This window comes from Platalea leucorodia, assembly GCF_965183815.1.
Source record: "Platalea leucorodia genome assembly, chromosome: Z".
Lineage (NCBI taxonomy): Eukaryota > Metazoa > Chordata > Aves > Pelecaniformes > Threskiornithidae > Platalea > Platalea leucorodia.
Genome location: NC_138858.1, coordinates 15,568,910 through 15,590,140, shown reverse-complemented (window position 1 = coordinate 15,590,140; position 21,231 = coordinate 15,568,910). Strand labels below are relative to the sequence as shown.

General features: G+C 38.7%; 1 protein-coding gene across 1 annotated transcript; it reads left to right on the top strand.

The window, feature by feature from the left end:
- Positions 1-1,238: 1,238 nt before the first annotated feature.
- C9 (complement C9) lies at positions 1,239-20,139 on the top strand (the record flags this gene model as incomplete). Its single annotated transcript, XM_082337439.1, has 11 exons — positions 1,239-1,324; positions 6,585-6,702; positions 7,376-7,523; positions 8,898-9,045; positions 10,732-10,870; positions 12,068-12,286; positions 14,728-14,968; positions 16,341-16,469; positions 18,524-18,702; positions 18,909-19,137; positions 19,979-20,139. 11 exons carry the CDS (start codon positions 1,239-1,241, stop codon positions 20,137-20,139), a joined length of 1,797 nt encoding a protein of 598 aa, XP_082193565.1.
- Positions 20,140-21,231: the final 1,092 nt, after the last annotated feature.

Here is a 21,231-nt window from a genome sequence, read left to right as displayed (position 1 = left end):
CAAGTTAAGCATCTAAATGACCATATGCTGGTCAAGCTAAAATTAACAGTCCTACTATGCTGGAGTTTTGAAATAGCTATCGTGATGATCACTAAAAGCTAGTTAGCAGGACCTCTTACAAGTTGGCCAAAGATGCTTGCTGATCTGCTAGCTTAGTTTAAATAGCTGTTTACTCTGATTTAGCCTCTGTCTTAAAGAACCATGAACTGTAGTGCTGTATATAGCATCAACTGAAGCAGGTATGATAAAACAATACAATATCACAAGTGTTTGTGTCTTGCATTCTTGCTTATGAAATGAGTTTAATGCAACTGGGCTCACCAAGCTAGACTGAGGATGCATCAGATTTAAGTTCCTCTAAATGAACTAGAGGATTACTAAAGAATCCTAGAGATTAAAGGTTGAAAAAAATTGCCTGTCCTATTCCACACCCTTCCCCCCTCCCTGCCACAAAAAGGGAGGAGGAGAAAAATATTAAGAGTTTTTTTTACTCATCCATGGTAGTTTGGAATATCCTTATATTAGATTATTTTAAGCTTGCATCCAGATACTTAATTCTTCACTGCTAAACAGCAGGTTATTTATGAGTAACTTCTGTCTTGTGACTGTGTCCAACACATGATACCTTAAATCTGGATTACAGCAAACTACTGAATAGGAATTCCCTTCTAAGAGCTAGCTTGTGGTTTGGGTTTTGGTGACAGAGTAAAAGCCAGAAGAGTTTTAGGCACCTTCCAAACAACAAAAAATTGTGGGTTGTTCTTTTATATTGGCTGGGGGAGGAAGAAAAAGGAATCTTGGGACTTTATTCCTTCAATACTCCAAATGAGGATTCCAAAGATATTAGACGCTGAACTTGTTCTTGTAAACAGCTCTGCTTTAAAAACTATTTGTTCCTTACATGAGTCACTGCTATGATAGCTTTTTACTAGGCAGTTAACTGTTCTCTAATTAAATAGAAAATGTCTTTCCCATCTTTAAAAGGTACTAGTAAATAAAAATGGTTTGTTTTTAATTTTGAAACTACTTTACACTATTTCCTAGTCTCCATGCAGGAAAAAGTGGAATTTTCTGAGAAGTGGACTTTAGAGCACTTACCGTAAGTCAGTTTTGGCCAGTAACTGGCATTCTTCAGTAAGCACTGCTTTTTGTTTGTTCTCTTGGTAATAAATAACAAAAGGGACAAATAAAGAAATTACAAATTCAGTCATGGCAATTCTTGTCTATTCAGCTACAAAATGAGAAGCATGCATGTTATGCTGCAGCTTATATCCATACTATGCAATTTAGAGGTGGCTGCCTCACTTTTGGGGGAAAGCAGAAGGTAAGTGTCCTTGGTCTTTTGCAGACGTCTATACTCTTTTGTTTCTTCAACACAGAGCATAAACCTCCAATGCAGACATTTCTAATGGTAGCTTGAGGAGATATCCAATAAAAAAGGAAACTACTTCTTGCTGTGTTTCAAGGAGTCAAATAGAAATGGTTTATCCATTTATTTTGGATGTATGTGAAACAATAAAGGTGACAGATAGCTGTTGAAGCCATGTTCTTGCAGGGAGGGAGAAGCTCAGGCAACTGTTTTCTGTTGCATGCTAGGTATGAAAATATAATTAATCTCAATCTGTTTCTTTCTGAAGATGCATAATTTTATGCTGACAGTACTTCTATTTAAAGTCTCCTAGACTGCCTATTTCTAATTCTTTGGAAATATAGCCTTTGTTTTTTCACTGTAAGTATCACTGGAAGGAGAACTAAAGGCTTAGTCCCTACAAAAATATCATGTGAAAAAAAACAGAAATAGAGCTGCCTAGTATATATGTAATTTATAAGAATGGTCAGTACTAAATGGTGAAAGAATGTGAGTCTCATAACAGATATGTATATGTAAAGAATAAACTGGGATCCATCTGCTTTAAGACTTAAATTGCAGTATGTGAAGCATTTTGTGGTGACATGTGAATACTATCTGAACAACCAAGTATTGCCCCTTGTGAATCTGTCTAGGCCTGAGGGTGGCTGCTGCTATTATTGCTTGAAATACCTGAACAGACTTTGAAGAGAGCCTTCAAAACTATAAGGATTGCTGCTTCCCCTCTCTTTTTATGTTTTGATGATGGTTATTATTTTGTCATTCAGATCCAATTACAGCATAGGTTTGATATATTCAGTTAGAAACAGTCCAGCTAGAAGATATGATTATTACAGGTAGTTTATAGCAGGCAATGTGGGCCAGCAGCTTGACTTGACATCATACCAAAGAGTGTGCAGCTTCAGGATGGTGCTAGCAACTACAGCTGGCAAAATTATGCCCTCATGTGATGCTATCGTGTCTCCAAATTCAAGAAAGCCATGTCATCTCTCTTGGTCAGTGCTAATTGTCAAACCAAGACTTTTTCTTGAGTCATCAGTTTTGTAACTGATGAACTGAACAGGTCTGTATTTTGAAGTATGGATCAACAACAAATCACCAAAGCTGCGTGGCCTGAGGGCAGGCAGAGTGTATTGTGCAATCCAAGACAATGTGTAAGCAATTTTGTGTACTGATTGTGAAATTACTTTCCTTTCTGAAGAGCACTCTTCTGTCCCTCAGACCTCCCCAATAATGGATAGCAGAGAAGTTATTTCAATTTCCATGTTTGTCTCTGAAGTTCTTGCTCCCAAGTGCTGCCTACATTCTTCAGTAGCTGAACTGTTTTTGCATCATCTCACATTTAAATTGTGTGACAGTATTTCCTATTTCAGCACAGTTTTTCAGTAACCCTTTCTCCCCAGGTTTAATGTGGAGGTGACAAGCCTGCCAATTTTCCAAATATCTTTGTTTTTTCTAAACAATGTTGTTGAATAAAATGATCTTTCCATATGTGTCCCTTTGCATTTCCAGATCAATCTGGGTAGTGAATGCATTGCTGGTGTTTCAGAGTTCAGGAAAGTCATTTGCAATGAGCTTTTTCTGGTATCTTTTTTTTTTTTTTCTTCTCTAACCTCAAGTAAATCCAAAACCTTAAAGCTGGATCTGCAGCAAATTATATGAACCTTGTACGCTAACCTAGAGGAGGCCTGGCGTGCATGTACATCAGTCAATATTCTTGCAGAAGTTGCTCAGTTGGGATTGCTTGAAAACCTGTGCCACCTGAAAGTCAGCTCAAAAACTACCATCAGCTCAGGTCTGCAGACAGTTGATGGCAAGACTTTCATTTGCATTTAAAAGTTCAACTCAGCCTTTCCTGCCTGGGGTTTTTATTTTAGACTCAAAATAATGACTTATAGGAACCTTTGGGAGACTCTTTAGGATTTGTACTAGCTTGAGTCTGATCGCTTCTTTAGGCACTTCTAGACACTGTTCTTCATGGTTCATTGTTACTGCCTGCAAGGGCTTTTGGCTGCATTTTTAAGGTAATAATTTAAAAGTTCAGAAATGTATTTCAATGTAATCTTCTACAGTACCTAAATACCTGATAATTGCTAGGAATAAGATATCCATCTGCCTTTAGAAATCCTATTAGGTGCCTCAATATATCCTTAAGGTTTAGGGTCTAAGGGTTCCCACTCCTACTATCTTTAAGGACAACCTGTCAGTCTTCAACCCAAGATGTCAGAATAGATGTTGTTGCTCAGAGGTTTACAGTCCTACATCAGTAAGGAGATAGAAAGGTCGTATATGCCGCCATCTTTGCAGATACAGGAAGGAACAAGCTGATTCTTGCCAGACCAGTAGATTTTCATTTCTTCCCTCTGTTGATGTTACTGTCATGCTGAGTGGTGGAAAAAATATTTAATAGAATACTTTACAGCAACTTTTCAAAGCATTACCTGCTTATTATGAAGTTTCAGTAAATTGTAGTATTGCTGAAGTATTTGCAAGATGAGCTAATTACAGACGAAGGAATTGTTTTTAAAGAGGCTGGAAGGCTGCATCAAACTTCAAATACATGACAACTTTCCAGAATTTCATAGAACTGTAGAATACATTGAAAGGTCTAGGTTGGAAGGGACCTCTGGAGATATTGTACAATGGTCTGTTCAAAGCAGAGCCTTAGATTAGGTTATCCAGGGGTCCTGTTAAGCAGTCTTAAGTATTTCCAGTGAGGGACATTTTACCATTTCCCTGGGTAACCTACTCCAATATTTAATTGTTCTCATGGTAAAGATTTATTTTTTTATATTCAGGTGGCATTTCCCCTGAAGCAACTTGTGCATGGTGCCTTCATCTTCTATATAACTACCTTCTAGGACTTAGTCTTTTCTGTAGAAGTTTTGCAGAGATGCAGTATACTTCTTTCTTTTTCTTTCTTATTTTTGGGTTATAAGCCTTAATATAACACAAGGTAAGCGTGACTGCAGCGCAACTTCAGATGGAATTATAATTTCAAAAATCTGTATCTGTTCCCAAGCTGAAGTATCATTCTGATGTATGTAAGCATGACTGCTTACTCAATATCTGAAATACACCCACCTTGCAGACTGGTTTGGGATCTGTAAACTTTAAGAGCACCGGAGAAAGAAAGCTGGTCCCTAAGTTGGTGTATGAAAGTAGAAGAAAAGGCTCAGATTAAAAGTACAATGATTAATCACAGCCTTTCTGGGTCAGAGCAGAGAGACAGCCCATTCATTACTCTGTTCCTGATAGTGATCACTAAAGGATGCTCAGGGAGATGTGCAAGAACAAGGCAGGTATTCAGTGACATCTCCCAGGCTCCCAGTACTTTCAGCTGCTAACCAGTGGGTTATTAATTTAGGTGTTCAGAGTCCACCAGAGAATTTGTGAAAGAGAATTCTGTGTAAAGTGGACTTTTCACAAGGTTGGATCTGCATCCTCTCTCAGGTACCCCAATTCCTGGTGCCAGGCACACAGCAAAGCTTCACACTTCCCTACCAGCTAAGAGTTTGGGAGGTCCCTTTTGTATGGAGAGAGTTCTTAATTCTTTCTTTATCTCATTTCTGCTGTCCATAGATATTGGGCATTTTTGTGCTTTTTGTGGTTTCCTTTTTTCAGAATCCCACATATTAAAACCAACATCCTCAGCCAAGGATCCATTTACTGCAGGCCCTAGCATGAGGTCAGGAGACATCTGCAAAGAGACTTCTGCAGGAGACTTCTGCAAAAAGAGTTTAGGAGCAGGAGGCAATACAGTGAGAATGCATGATACAGATACTTTCAGCGGCATCTGTGGTGCATGTTTGCTGCTGGTGTGTGTGACAGCTGAAAGTCTGAGGCATCAGAGCCAGCTGAGGTCAGCTGAATGTATAAAAGGTTTCACAACAACCCTGTGATCCCTGAGCGGTTTAAGATTCAATAGCTGGAAAGAGACATAGGTTGATTTAGTGTTTCAATAACAACTTACAACGTACGTAACCTGAGCAAACAATAAATGACACCAGAAAGCTGAACCGACTGGTATATCTTCCTTGTCCAAATTGCAGATTTCTCAATCTTGTGGAATCAGGTTGCATATGTCAGGTACTCCTGACATATTTGTATGAGGGAAGGGGGTCAAAGAGTGGAGGGCAGGGCCCTGCCTGCAATGAAAGCCCATACATCACATTGTGGGAGCTGCAGATCTGCCAACAAGCTGGGCTCAGCAAAGATGGTCACATTGCAGAGCAGAAGCAATAGCATTAACCCGAAGAGGTGCAGAGAGAGAACTGCTTCATAGTGGATGAATACTCAGCATATAAGGCCAAATAGGAATAAATTACAGAGAGCAAACTGGGCAAGTTACACATCAATGCTCCTCCATTCCTCTGCTTTCCAGCATTGTTACCTGCAAAGGTAAGGTCACCAGTAAACTATTGGCCTTGGTTTTTAAAATTAACAAGTCCTCCTATAGTGCATCAGTTTTTAATGTCTAACTGTGAGTGCTTTAAAGAAACTTGATTTCTACAAAGTGATAGCCTTTCACTTACTGAGACCCAGAAGTTTCATGGTATTTAAAACTGGGCACCAAAATGAAGAGTCACTCTAGACAATATAGGCCTAACTGGCAAAGTATTCAACGTGGCAAGCTGAACAATACTTAGAAAGCTAAACACTTGTCTTTTTTTTCCAACTATATAAGTTAGCCTATTAGCAAATAATACCTTTATTTATGAGCCTTCTTTCAACTCAGGAAAGCATTTAAACTTTTATCTAGGCTTAAGGGCAACCTCATTAAAGTTAATAAGCTAAAAAATCACAAAGACATGTATTGAAGTGCTGTGTCTATTTGAGATGTGCTGCTGTGCCTTTGTCTTCAGCTTCAAGTATGGGGAACACAGGCACTGTTTGAATAGGGGAACTGCAGATGTTCTCTGTGTATTATTGTTTGATTCTCTTCAATAACATGATCAACCAGAAGAGCACAAGTATGCACAAAGATCTAAAAAAGGGAAAAAGCTTACTAAGTTTTTCTTAATGTAATTTTAAATGACCGAAGAATTTAAGGTTAGGCAGCTGTTCATACATCTAAGTAGCAAGTACTGCTATGAAAGTGAAGCTGAAAAAAGCTTGAAGATGCTTCCAAAATATTGGTCTATGGCTTAAATACAAACTCACATGTGATTTTAGTGTACTGCCCAGGACTGTACTGGAATGTTTTGTTTGACAGCTCTTCAGAAAAACCTTTCCACAGGGGAACAAGGGAACTGAATGCTCCATCTCCGATAGATTGTAAACTGAGCAGCTGGAGTGTGTGGGGGCCCTGCGACCCATGCACCTACCAAAGGGTAAGCTATAGTTGGAGGTCTGTTCCAAAGCCACAACAAAAGGGATATTATCTCTCTGCCTTTTGGTTATAGGAAAATATCAGATTGCAACTCTTAATATTATATGTTTGTGATTTGATGAAACCCATAATCATTTCAGATCTGAAGCCGTAAGAGTAAAAGACTACATCCAGATGTACAAAACTGGTCAAGCGTTCTCATTCAAAATGTTTTGTTGATAGAAATTATATGTTTTGGCCATGTGGATGTTTTTATTAAGAACATTACTTTTCAACACATTTTCCCTTTTTAAATAAAAAGCAATTTTTTGTCAAAAGCAGATATTTGTTTTCTTAGGGGAGTTCTTACGAGACTTCAAAAAAATAAAATATTTGAAAGCATACAAAATATATATGATGTATTTCCTCCCTGGATTGAAAATAATGAGAACAGTGAAATAAACTAAATAGCAAAAAATAAGCCTTTCTACACACTTGCTAAGACAATATTATTAGTTCAATGTTCCTGTACACGTTTTATACACCATGAGCTGTGCCTATGGATTTTCAACCAAAAAGTTCATCAAAGATGCTTCATTTTGAGAATTTTTAAGTTCAGCTGGAAATCTTTCAGTTCTGGTAGTTCTCTTTCTTTTCTCTCTAAGCAATGTTAATAGTGATATTTGTCCTTCAAGTTTCGCTCTAGACGTATTGAAAGATTTGGACAGTTTGGTGGAACACCATGCCTGGAGACCTTAGGAGATACGCAGAGCTGTAAAACCAGCCAAGTTTGTCCTGAAGAACCTGAAGCAGACTGTGGTACTGACTTTCAATGCAATTCTGGTAGGTTTTGGTTTTGTGCCATAGCGAGTTACGCAATAACTCAGGAAACCATGTTTTACTTAGTTCTGTGAAGAAGTTAAATCAGTTTCCATTGAAGACAAAATACATACACAAAAAGAGATATGCTTCAGTGCTTTTCTAGTTGGGGATGATTTCCTGAAGCAGTGCCTTATTGCTAGGGTTAAAGCAAGTCCCCAGTGCGTAGACAAGTGGATTGCAAAGCCACAACGCCAAAACCACAGCATGAACAATGCTTCAGAAGGGGTGCATTCCTCATCTCCCATTATAATTTGTGTCTAGTTTAAATTCTTCTCCTGTAATTCCTACTCCATGGTTAAAAGCTGATCACACTGAGTGTCCTTTCTTCTAGCATAACTGCTCCACCTGCTAGAGAATCACTATGTTTTATGAAAAATCACTGGGAAAAACTAGGACTGAAGGAATTTTAACAAAATGAATAGGGAGGTTTACTTACTAAGGTGGTATGATAGATGCCAGCTGGAGACCAGAATGCCTCTAGATCCAAAGAAAGATGTAAATTTGTAAAGTGATACATGCATGGCCTATGGATGAATGTAATGTTCAAGATTCAACATAAATGAAAATAAAACAGGAAATGTTAATGGTAATAAAAATAGTCAAAATAGAAAAGGAAAGAATTTTTGGTCCCAAGATGTTGTCAGTGTTCTCTTTATCTAAAATACTGTGAAATGTAAGTAGAGAAAGAAAAATCAGAAAGTATGTGTTTAACTACTACTTCACAAGCACTGTGTGGCACTTAGAGGTAAGGCAGTTAATTTCAACACATGTTGTTTTATTATGCTAGGGCTGAATTTACCCCGCATCTTTAAACCCTGCAGAAAAAAAATCAGTCATTGTAAAACACGTGATACGCAACCTCAGGAGAATTACTAATTCACTGTTGCTTTAGAACACAAATCATTATAGTTTTGAACACTACAGTGTCCAAATAATATAGTTCAAATAACAAGAATTTAAACACTTTAGAAATAATTCTTTGTTGATATTGAAGTAATATTTTCCTGTATTCTCTTAATACATATTTGGGAAAAAAAAAAACACTAATAGTCAAAGATTAATACAGAAACAATCACAGAAAGTAATGACTTTCTGCAAATGACAGCAGTTCTCCTGTCACTTACTTTTCTTGGCCATCCTAGTAAACTCATAAGTAAATATAGTAGTATGGGTTGTTTTTTCATTTGAAGGAGGCAGGGTGTAGGACTCTAATTCCTTGTGAAAATAATAGAAATACACAAAGAGGAAGATCTCAATGAAGAGTAGCTGGGGGTGTCATTTAAAGTCCATCTTGGAATAAAAATGCATTCATTCGATGTTTTATTCTTTGATTAGGTCGATGTATAAAGCGTCGACTTGTGTGTAATGTAGATAATGACTGTGGAGACTTTTCTGATGAAGATAACTGTGAATCCGACCCACGATCACCATGCCGTAACCATGATATTGATGTGTCTGAAGTTGGCAGGACTGCAGGGCAAGGGTATGTAATGAAGGCAAAAGTACTATTGGGCCTGTGAAGAGTCTAGGACTGTCTCCAAAGCCAGCTGAAAACACTGGGGCACACTGACGTTCCCAAAAGTGGAATCTGAATTGTGTGTCACATTTGTATTCAGAAATGCTACGTAGCTTTTCGAAGAACAACTAACTACTGTTTTATTTTATATACTTGGGAAGGATGAAATATTTATATAGACAGTGTAAATCAATCATTATGTTAATACAGAGAATCATATATATAAGTTACATGAATATACTTAAAATACTATTTAAATGTAAAGCTTACACATATATAGATATGTTTCGTAACAAATCAGTCATTGCCAATTACTTTACTAACATGCATGTCTAAAAGGGAGAAAATGTATCTTGTTTACTTATACAATGGGATGCCTTACTGCAACAACACTCAGCCTGCAGCTTTTTTCCAGTATGCATTCTTCACTTCCCACATCTTTGTTGTTTACAGGAGTTTTCCTCATTAGTCTAAGTCAAAAATTAATCTTTCTATTCTCAGACCCTGCTGGATTTCTTTCTTTTCAAATAAATAATAAAAAAAAAGTGTGACATACTGTTTATCTACAAAGAGAGTTAGAAGGCAACTACCCAAACTGGAACAAATTAAAATAAAAGTATACTACAGCGCCACCTTGTGTTTAAATGATAAGGATGTATCCTTTTCATTTAATTTTGATAGTAGTATTACTGCACAAGAGCAAAAATGCTGCCCTTGTAGCATGGGGAAGTGAGCCAAGTAGTTAGGCATTTTTAGAAGTAGCTTCTTTATTATTTCTGTTATAATGCATTACCAAAAATCTTCCATGAGAACATGTTGTATAGATGTGCAGTAGTGATCCTGGCAACTTCGATGAATTGATAACCACTTTCTACACTCAGATAAGTATATGGACATGTATCAGACATAAATATTGGAAATACTGAAAAGATCCAAATCTATGAAACAGATGTAGAAAGGCAAAAAAAAACCCCGATATAGAATCTCCAAGGAGCAGTTATTTTTGGAAGTATATCTCTTGTACATTGGTACACAGATGTATAGAGCTATACAGCTGATATGCCCACTTCTCTGGATTTGTAGTGGTTCAGATTTCCTCTCCTCTGCTCCAGGGAATTCTATTACTCCACTAGGTCAGACTCTGGGAGAAAAGACAAAGCTAGGAATAGCTGTATATCCTTTCTGCAGATTTGATGGATCTTGTATACACTTGATACCAAAGTTCCTACCAGCAAACAAACTACTATAAGTTACGAAAAAAACAACTTAAAAGTAGCTGTTGAGATGTCACTTTTAAATCTATAAGGATGCTTCCTCACAAATACATTGGTCAAGAAGAAATGTTTTTTACCTCCTTTTATTCCTAAGATTCTCACTGTGTTTGATGTTTAATATCTATCTTCTATTTGTTTATTTCTCATGCACTGCCCTTAAAATGCTTTACAAAAGATGTACTGTTATCTCCATTACACAGATGAGAGGACCACAAGAGATGAGACAAGCTGCTGCGGATGAAGCAAGATTCAGTTCCACAGCTACAGTTTCCATCTCTTACAGAATCGGATTTTTGCAGTCACAATACCATTGTCTAGAGGCTATGGGTGCTGACACTTCCTTTTTTGAAGTGTAACCTCTCCTGTATTTCTCTTGTAGAATCAATGTTTTAGGGATGCAACCAATGGCCAGCCCATTTGACAATGATTTTTTCAATGGTCTTTGTGAAAGGGTGCGTGATGGAAACACACGGACATACTACCGCAAGCCATGGAACGTGGGTGTTCTCACTTATGATGTAAGTCTAAGTCCTTCTGTGCAAACTAGGATGTGTTTAATTGAATAAAGAATCTTGACATCCTTTTGGAAGACTCAGCATATCTCTTGAGTCAGGCAGCAGCAGCTTTTTAGCATCAAGCTTTTGATAAAGTCCAGAGGAAAGCAGGTTGTGTTATCATTTGCTTTAGCAGTTAAGCTCAGTCGCTCCAGATAAATTCCCACATGTTCATTGCTGCACCTGTGCCTAGTAAATGAAACTATCTTTCTGGAATGTTTACAATATGAGCGGATGAGATGAACAGGAGATGTACAGAAACAAATATGATACCTATCTTCTACTGGGTAGAGCAGCAATCAAGCTACTTTTTCAGGAAGACACAAAAGACACTGATAGAAAGGCAGGAATAATATTATGATACTCTGGTCCTGCTTGGGTTTTCTTATCAGTGATGACTTTCTCTGTACCACTGAAAAAATACCTAATAGGCTTTTGAGATTCAGACTATGACTTCCAGTGAGGATTGAACTCCAAAAATGTTGATGATCTTAGAAACATCAATGTCAGATGCATTTCAGAAATCAAAGCACTATTTTGCTTACCAAATGCTTTACCTATCACTGTAATTACGAACTTCATAGAACAATGACAATTTAAACCAGATCCTGCCCAAAATGAGCAAATCTGACCCAGAGATCATTGCTCATATTTGATTTGGATGAATAACCATTTTCAGTTACTAAAACTCTACTTTCTGCTAAAGTATACAAAAATAAACTACACTGAAAGAGGTAATCTGAATTAGCTATTGTCCGCTATAAGAAAAGAAAGCAAAATCATAATTCTGATTCATTTCAGATGTCAAGACCTATTAGCAAATCTTTCCTGCATTCTAGGAAGGAGCTGGAGACTACTACTCCTTACATGTAAATGAACTGTTGACACACATAAATTACTTTGATAGTGTTACATGCTGAGATTTAACACTCACTGAAATATTGTCACTGCAGTTTTCTGTTTAGTTTTGAATGACTGAGCTGATCCAGATGAGGTGGTTTGTGGAGGGGGTGGTATTTCCATTTGTTTTCTTTTAAAAGAAAAAAGAGCTGTAAGAAAACATTGCTAAGCTATGTAAAACATACAACTTTAAAGTGCTAGATTTTTCTATTACTGCTTGTTTTGTTTTTTTCATATAACCTTTTCATTATCTTTTCTAAGACAAAAGCAGACAAAACCTTCACATCTGTGTTGTACCATGATCGTGTAAAAATGTTACGAGAAGTTTACATAGAAAAACAAAAACACTTTAATGCTGACCTGTCTGTGAAATACACACCTACTGAGGGAAGTAACAAACATGCTTCAGAAGGAAATTTCACATATCACTATAGCAAGAATTCAAGTTTAAGTTCTATCCTGAAAAGCTCCACAGAAAGGGTAAGTTTAATCAAGCTAAGGGGTTTAAAGTAACTATTTTACAAACAGTAAAATTTACAGTGTTAAAATAACACAATATTAATCTTTCTAAGTATTCTAGTTGCCTACTGCTTTTCTGTCATTTATTCACAAAAATGTAATACTGGCAATACTCGGGTTAAGATTTCAGATGTGGCCAAAGGGTAACCAAACGTAGCTTCATTTTCCCACTCTTAACCCTTGACTAGCAACACACTCATCTTCAACAGGGGCTTGATGTTAGAAAGAGACAAAGATCTCTGATTTCATCTCAGCCAGAGAGCAGCTCTGATCTAGTGCAGTGTGGGCAAGTCCTGAGATAAAAGTCCTGAGATAAAAATTGCCACTGAGTAGGCCTACACTAGGTAAACACAAAATAGACATGTAGAATAACTGAAAGGTCAGATCTCAGCCATTCAGGTATGCCTGTATTAATAAACTAGCCTGGGCTAACAGGCACAGGCATTAGCACTGGCACACAATAATCCATAGTTTTACTAGCACAGTGCCATGATTTTGGTCTGTACCAGCTCTTGTGCTCTCATAAGCAATGCCCATCCTGTGGTCCTCTGCGGCATGTTTGAAAGGAATGTTCCCAGTAGGCAGTCTGGAGAAAGCAAACCTATTTTGGGGTTGCATACAAGCCATACCACTCTACTTGCCCTTTGAGACAAAGGCCCTATCCCATTTTATTTACTAGTTAAGAAGCCACCTTAGCATCTACTGAGGTCAAAGAGAGACAGAAACCACTAAAAGTGATACTAGACATGCTAGACACTATGGCCTAATCCAGCAGCTGGGTGCTAGTTCCAACCAGTGGAATTAACTGGCCAGTTCATATACCCCTTCCCACCATATACGCCAAAGTCTGTGGTCGCAACATGCCATCATGTACAAGGTACATCAACTCCATAGTGCTGAAATGCACCACATGCAAGGAAGAATATATCTGCCTCTACTAATTCAATCTTTCAGATTTCTTGTCAGCCTTGTTGTCTAGGATCCCTTCAGAGCTCTGGAGATCAAATGGATAAAAGGGAAAACTAAGATAACTTTTATAACTGATTAATTAAAAGAATGCTGAAGAGAAAGGTCTGTACTATAAAGAGAAATTGGCATACAGCACTGACTTTGTATTGGTATGAGTTTTCTTGGGATGGAAACGGACCGTTTAAATCTCAAAGCATTCATCTCTACCGACATGAAAGATCAAGTTCTATAACTCAGGGTATATTACGGGCTGCTCATAGCCTTGTGATAGGAATTTTGGCCTCAAATTCTTGCTTGGAGATCAGTTCAGAAAACGAGTTGTGACCTGTCACCAGCAGAGGTCTATGACCATAAACTCACTTTGCTGCAGATTAGTGGAGTGGCAGTCCCTGGTCAAGAACCCTCCAGGGCTCACCTGCAAGTAAAAGCCAGGAGCAGCCCAGAGACACTAGGAGAGTAAGGGATTTTGTACATGCTGGATGGCAGGAATATTTGCACCTACAAAAATTTCCTCACAGATATTTAGATGCCTGAAGATTTCTGCCAGTCCTAAACAGCATCTGAGTTGGCAGTTTAAGATCCTTTAAACAGTGCCAGCTAATGTGATGGTCAGTTGCTAAATCCCTTTTACATACCTCCTGTTAGGCATTACGGTTAAGAGAGTCCCATAAGTACTGCAGATAGTAATGGGGTTTGGAAGGCATGTGTTTGCTTAGAGTCTTAAGTGCAACTGTTTCACAAGATGTTATGATGTGTTACAGGCATCAGCTAGGTCCTAGTTCAGATTATGATATAAAACCATCCACAGTGTAATTTATGAAAATATCGGTCACTAAGCCTAGAGTTAGAATGTATGTATGGGTCAAATGCCTCAAAGGGATTTTTTCCTGATTAATTTTCATTTTATGATGTTATTTTGGGTTTTTTGTTTTTAATTGGAGCTGTGCCCTTCCTTCTGACAGTCTGAGAATAACAGAGAAGTGATCCAAAAAAAAGAGAGAACTTAGTTCTGCTCTGGTTATAAACAAAGACAAAACTCCAGCTGACCTCAGTGGGCAGCTTCTGTTATCTGGTGAGGTATACGCAATTACTTTTCAATGTTATTAAAGTCAGAAAGGCACTTTCAGTAGATATAGTACTTAACGAGAAGACCTTGCTGTCAAATAGATCACAAAGGACTTGCTGTAATTAGTAAGGGAAGAGTTCTGCAAAACTGGAAGAACTGAAATGATCTAAATCTCTTGCTGCTTCTTCAGTTTAAATTTGAGAACTTTTAATTTGAATTAAGCACGGTTGTCCCTGTTCCAAAATGCTAGATTGAATACCATGTTTAAAAGCGCTGCAGTTTCTTTATAAGTAAAATAGAACAGATTTTCCTGCTGTGCTGCATACCAGAATGGCACTCTCATCTGTTTTCTTCTCCCTGCATTCAGAACCAAACCTTTCTGCATGTAAAAGGAAAGATTCAGCTGGGAAGATTCCAAATGCGAAGTCGTGATGTCCGTCTCACAGATAGTTTCCTTGATGATCTAAACTTTCTGCCTGCTGAATATGATAAGGGAGAATATTTTAAATTCCTAGAAGATTATGGAACTCACTATGCAGTTTCTGGAACTGTAGGAGGAAAATATGAACTTGTGTACGTCCTGGATAATTATGCTATGTCTCGAATAGGTATGCATTCTGTCAGCCTCGATATGGTATGCAGATTATCACCAAGTCTCCAGTCATGAAAAGAGGTGTATATGGACCACTACTGAGAACAGCACAGTTCAGTGTGTGCTGCTTGTGGCACACTGGTGACATTACAGAATTACATGAGTTCAGCAGAGATGAGAGTCAGTCTTTGTAACTTCCAGAATTATTTGAAGTCTGTATTTTATGTCTGTAACTTAGAAAAAAAAAATCTTAAACAAACCTCTTCAAAATATTAGCAACACTAATTGGTGTGACCTGATTCACAAGAGATCCCCAATGCCTAGAAAATCTGCCTAAACCTTAAATCCAGTTTGCTCATTGGTACCCTCTTGTGGCACAAGCACTCTAAAAGTACGGTGGTGGCAAAAAAATAAGGAATAAATTTAAGAACTTCCTAGAAATCACATGGTGCACTTGAGAGTGTTGAAACTGTTTTTATAGACTTTGACATTCACACTGGAATTTTCCTTGCCCTGGTTAAGATAGGAAAGTAGCAACTTATTCCTCCCTCATATGCAGTTCAGATATATGTGGGTTTGTGATGGATTAAAGTGATCATTCTGGAATAAAGTTAGAAAAGACAATTCTCAGGCTGATTTTGGAGTTCATAAATAAGTACCTGCTCCATGCAGCACCAACAACAATATTACTATCAGGTGTTCAGACTATGCAAAGGGACATGGGGCGAAGATGTCACTTACGTATACCAATAGTACTCTGTTCAGCACCTGGAGATTGTGGTGCTGGATTTTTTTTTAAGTACCAATCTTAAGCAAATTCTTTCTGAACACAAAAGTGAAGTTCCAGATGATATGTTTGAGTTTAATAAACAGAAAGAAGGTGTTGGAGGCAGTAGAGGATAGAGGAGGATTGGAACTTACAGGAACAGAGTACTAGCAAGAGATTAGTGTCATTAATTAACTTTATGAGGAAAAGGAGTGGAGAAATGTGTTTGAGGTTGGGAGAGATTGAGAGGATTGACTAATTTAGCACATAGAAAGAGTAAATGATAAGCAGCTGAGAAAGACAAAATTCCAACAGAATATATGGAAAGAGTGGTCCCTTGAGGGACATCTGCTTTCAGATAGATCAAGGGAAATAGAAATCAGTTTTTTGAGGGCTTTGGTATTTTCCTAATCACTGTAGATCTCACCTGCCTCTGTGCAGGCACTTCAAATACAATCATCTTCACATTCATTTCATGGAAGAGGAAAAAGCAGAAGAGAAATGGGAAGAAGAAAGCCATAAACATTTCTAATAGCCCTGAAATTTATTCTCCAAGAATAATCATATCCCATTATTTATGGTCATTCAATCCCTCTAATCGCCTAATTATTTCCACTTCCAGGTATCACTGTAGAAGATGTGAAAAGATGCCTCGGCTATCACTTAGATGCCAATATTGCATATAAAGACTTACATGCCAATGTTAATATTGATGGTGGTAAATGTGAAAAGATTAAAGTGAAGGAGAACTGTAAGTATATCCTTATTTTAAATTATATCTTTTGCTTAAGGAAAGGTGATACCAATTGCTTCTCCTTTTATAATCAACACAGTCACTGCTCTTGGGGAAAGGGCAAACCTGGTAGACCAGTAGAAGTGAGGCTGCCGTACTGCCATGCTCCCAGGCTCCTGCAAGCCAGGCTGAGCATGTGTTCCCAGTAGGCACACACACAAACACACTTACATAACACATACACACATGGCTGGCCACACAAATCAATACAGACAGAAGCACAGCACTCAGGCAAACATAAACAGCACCAATGGCTTCATCCTGTTCTCCTCTCCATTTGATCAGTGTGAAAGTCTGTCAGTGGGAAATGTCACAGAATCACAGAACGGCTGAGGTTGGAAGGGTCCCCTGGAGGCCATCTTGTCCAGCCCCCCTGCTCAAGCAGGGTCATCTAGAACAGATGTTCTCCCCAGGCAGCACAACTCTCAGGTATTTCAGTCACTCCTCAGTGTACATATATAGCCAATACAGATCCGTCCAGCAGCTGACCTTAGACATTCAACTGAAGCAGCAACTGGGTCCTTAGTCTCCCCTGTTGCTGACACCTGGATATACAACACCCTAAGGCCCACAGCTCCACTCCCATTGCTGGTACAGACCTCCTGATGCACATCAACACACACATCCCCACACACACTATGGATGCTTCCAGTAACTGGCCTTAGGTGCTCAGTTTACCCAGCAATTGCCCTTGGATCCTGTTGTCTCCAGTTGTCTCACACAGACACACACTCACATGCAAACAGGTCTCAGTCAACCCCAGGGCCTGTTTTCAACCAACCAGGTCTTCTCCAGTACTTAGCATAGAACCCCTGGTCACTCCAGTAGCCACCTCCTCCAGTTGTCTCACTCTAGAGACACATACATATCTAGGCCCGACTAACAGCCACTTTAATACTTACCCTATTCACCTGCTAGTCTGGCTTGGTATTTGCTAGGGATCACACACTGACATACGTATTCTCACTCGCTCCAGTTACGGGCAGCACAAACACCAGGTCCCTATCAGCCACTATCCAACTCTAGTTGCTGGCACACAGATCTCCATACACATGCATGCATGCATGCATGCATGCAAAGAGTCTTCTCACCCAGGAAAATAGTTAGAAATGGAATCTAACAGTAAGCCAGGACAGACTGCAAAGATCAAAGACAGTATATTGCAGACAAGCTCACTAATCAGCCACCTTTCTCTATGTAATCAGCCCTCTTTTTGTCTTTATCCCTCTATTTTCCCATGCTTGTTCCTCCCAAAGCCACTGTGATACTGCCTTACCTCTTCAATGGCACTCCCCTAAATATACTCTAAGTATTTAAGTTTGTGCAATCCCAAAATGCCTTTTTTTTGCATACAGAGAGCCTTTCCATTGACTCATCTTGCTGTAGACTCATCCTCAGACCCATCCTGTAAGACTAATGACTCTGCCTGGACAGGCCTGGGAGGAGTCAAGGCAGGGGCTCCCTTTCTCTGATGAGGCTACTTGTGTTCCCCTGCCTGTCATTGTTCCTCTCTGCTCCTTTGTGTGTCTGGAGATGAGTCTTTTATCACATGACCTAAAAATTGCAAAAGGCAAGGAGATTTACTACTGAGCACAGAAGAGGGAATTATTTTCAGTGCTCTGTTCTTGTGTTTCATTTAGGAAGCAGAAGCTCCTCCTATTCCAATTTCTACCCTTTTCTGGTTCAGCTCAGGTGATACTGTAGCATTACTCATATTATCTTTGGCTTGTTATCAAATGGCTATGATCTCCATAATGTCTCTCATTTTGCCCTACCCCTTCTTTTCCGTTCAGATATAGGGTTTTCTAATTTAATCGCAAAATAGAAGATTTCCTCCCATGTAAGAGGTATGAGCAAAGAAAGACCGTATTCCACCACAACCAGTGAATGAAGGATTCTTCTCTCTACAGTCATTTTATACAGATGGACTGGTTGCCCTAAAAGGACAACTGTTGTTCAAGATGCATGGGTGTTACACTTCTTCATCCTCTCTTCTTTCTTTCTTTCTGCAGCAGAACTTCAGGATGACGCTATCATTGATGATGTCATTTCCTTGGTTGATGGAGGGAAGATTGACTTTTCAGTTAAAATAAAAGAAATGTTACTGCGAGGATCCAAAATGGTTGATGTACAGGATTACATACAGTGGGCTAAGTCTTTGGTGGATGCTCCAGTAGTGATACAGCAACGGGTAAGTACAACTTCTCTGAAGCTGTGGCTCTTACAGTTTGAAACCTTTTTTTCTAAGATGGAGGTGAGACTCCAAGTTTATCACGAACTTTCAGGTATTTTCTTCATCTTGACAGTTTCTTCAGATGCTTACTCTAGTGATGAGTATATCAAAAGGATTCAGAACTTCGGAAAAGTCTGTTATGCATGGGCTTTTTTCTTCTACAGCCTTCTCCAATACATACACTTGTTCCAGTTAAGATGAGAAATGCATATTTAAAGAAACAAAATTTGGAAAGAGCAATTGAAGACTACATTACCGAATACAGTGTGTGCAAATGTGAACCCTGCAAAAATGGAGGCACACTTGTGCTGGTAGATGGAGTCTGTACATGCATGTGCTCAAGCTACTTTAAGGGAATTGCTTGTCAGATTCCCAAATCTACATTAATTAAAGGTTAGTAAATACTCCAGATATAGACTAAAATGAGCATATTTGTTATTGTGAACAATATCCGGACAAAATGAGCCTTCATAAGGACAGAAGGATGTCACAGTACTCCCTTATACCTACTGCTGTCAAATCTCATGGGCATATGGTGTGGAAGTTAGTGCAAGTTACTGGGTTCTTTCCATAAAGAGAGCGCTCTAAATTAGAGTTCATTGTCCCACATATATCATTGTGTCTTGGCATGATACCCCAAGTTCATTTAAGTAAACAGGAGCATTACTGAAGAATCGTGCAGTAATGGTAAGCTAATTTCAGGCAAAAGCAATCTCACCACACCATAAGCTATTTTGTCTTTAGTTTCTTGCAAAAGTACCATGTTTGCTAACACATGATCGCATTTCATAATTACTGTGCTAGCTTAATATTAGATTGGTCCACAAAGGGGAAGAGGGAGATGAATGCAGTTCCACAACTGATGATGTAAAAAATTTATAATGCAGTAAATTCATTCCCTGTGGCCAGATTTTTAAAGCACAGGTGCCCAAAATGGGCCTTAGAACTTGATATTCAGGCAGCTTCCTAGGGTGACAAAAATGTTGAAACCTCTGGGCTCTTAAGCAGCGTCACTGACAAGGGCATTTTCAAAAGCCAAATCTGTGCAACAAGATGTATGCTGGAGGGCGCAACGATCTGCAGAGTCACCATAACTGAGAATGTAAGAACTGAATCATGGTCTACCTTTTCCACCCTCAAAAGTACCAAGTAAAAAGCTCTGATTAATCCTTCTGTCACTGCACAGAAGACAGAGAGATGTTGGACTAATACTAGTATGATGTCTTAATACCAGTTGTTACTGATGGAGGCTGGAGCTGTTGGAGTGCCTGGTCCACCTGCATCAATGGAGAAAGTACTCGAACGCGCCAGTGTAATAATCCTACACCAGAACCTGGTGGTAGACCATGCCAGGGAGAAAGCATTGAAAAACGGCCTTGTGGAGGAGCAAAATAGTTGTGCTGCTCAAAAACAGGTAAGCAGCCTCTCTACTAATGTGTTACTGCTGCTTAGAATAAATGGTCAGCCGATATTTGGGGCATTTCAGAGACACAGTTGAAGAAGTATAGGTAAGTCCACCTACATGTTTCATTTAAATCTGTGACTTCATATAGCTTTTAAAAACAGCGACCTTGTAGCTCAAATTTGTGAATGTTTAGATTTGTATTTCAGGGTCTTGACAAGTAATGTTATATCACAGAACTTTAAGAGTGAAATGGAGTTCTGGATAAGAACAGAATAAAAATCCAGCTCTTAAAATCCAGATTTCATCTCCAGTCAGACTCTCCATCAAAAAACTTATGTCTTAGGGAGAGAGACATATTTTCCAGAAACAAATATAAAGACAGTTTGGGAGTCTGAATTCTATCACTTGGTAAGCAGAATTCTTAAATCCAACAAAGCTACTGTTATAGCAGTTCTGAAACTTTTAGTTTGGAAAAAAACAGATTAAGAAAATGTTTAGCTACATGGTTTTGTCGGGTTTTTTTATTATTATTTTTAATATAATACTGCAAAGCAAAAAAAAAAAAAAAAGCTGGATTTTGGGGATGGATGCTCTGGTGTTCTCAACTTTCTTCACCTGCTGAGAACAAGAAGCTTGCATGCAACTTGGATGTGACAGCAAGAGTTTTCAGGCCAAGGAGGAAGTGTTTGGGTTTTATGCTTAACATATTACCATAAATTCCTCTGGGAGGCCACAAGAAAAGAGGTGGCAAGATAGGGAAAGGATTTAGAATATTTCCCCACTGAAACACCATGATGGTAAGTGTCGCAATGACCTCTACCTGCACCAAAAATATGTATCAGAAGTTTTCTTCTATGCCTGCCCTCTCTCAGTTTCAGTAGAGTTCAGCTACATGTAATATTCTACTTGTGAAGCAGCTGAAGAAAGCATGGCCAGCAAGATATAACAGCACTCCTGGGCCATCTAGCCCTACATCAGAGAATTACAAACTGCTTCCCACAGCACCGCATCTCCAGGCTATCAAAGTTGCTTATTCCATAAGTTCTTCCACAGATGGAAGAGAGAAATTGAAAGAACAATAT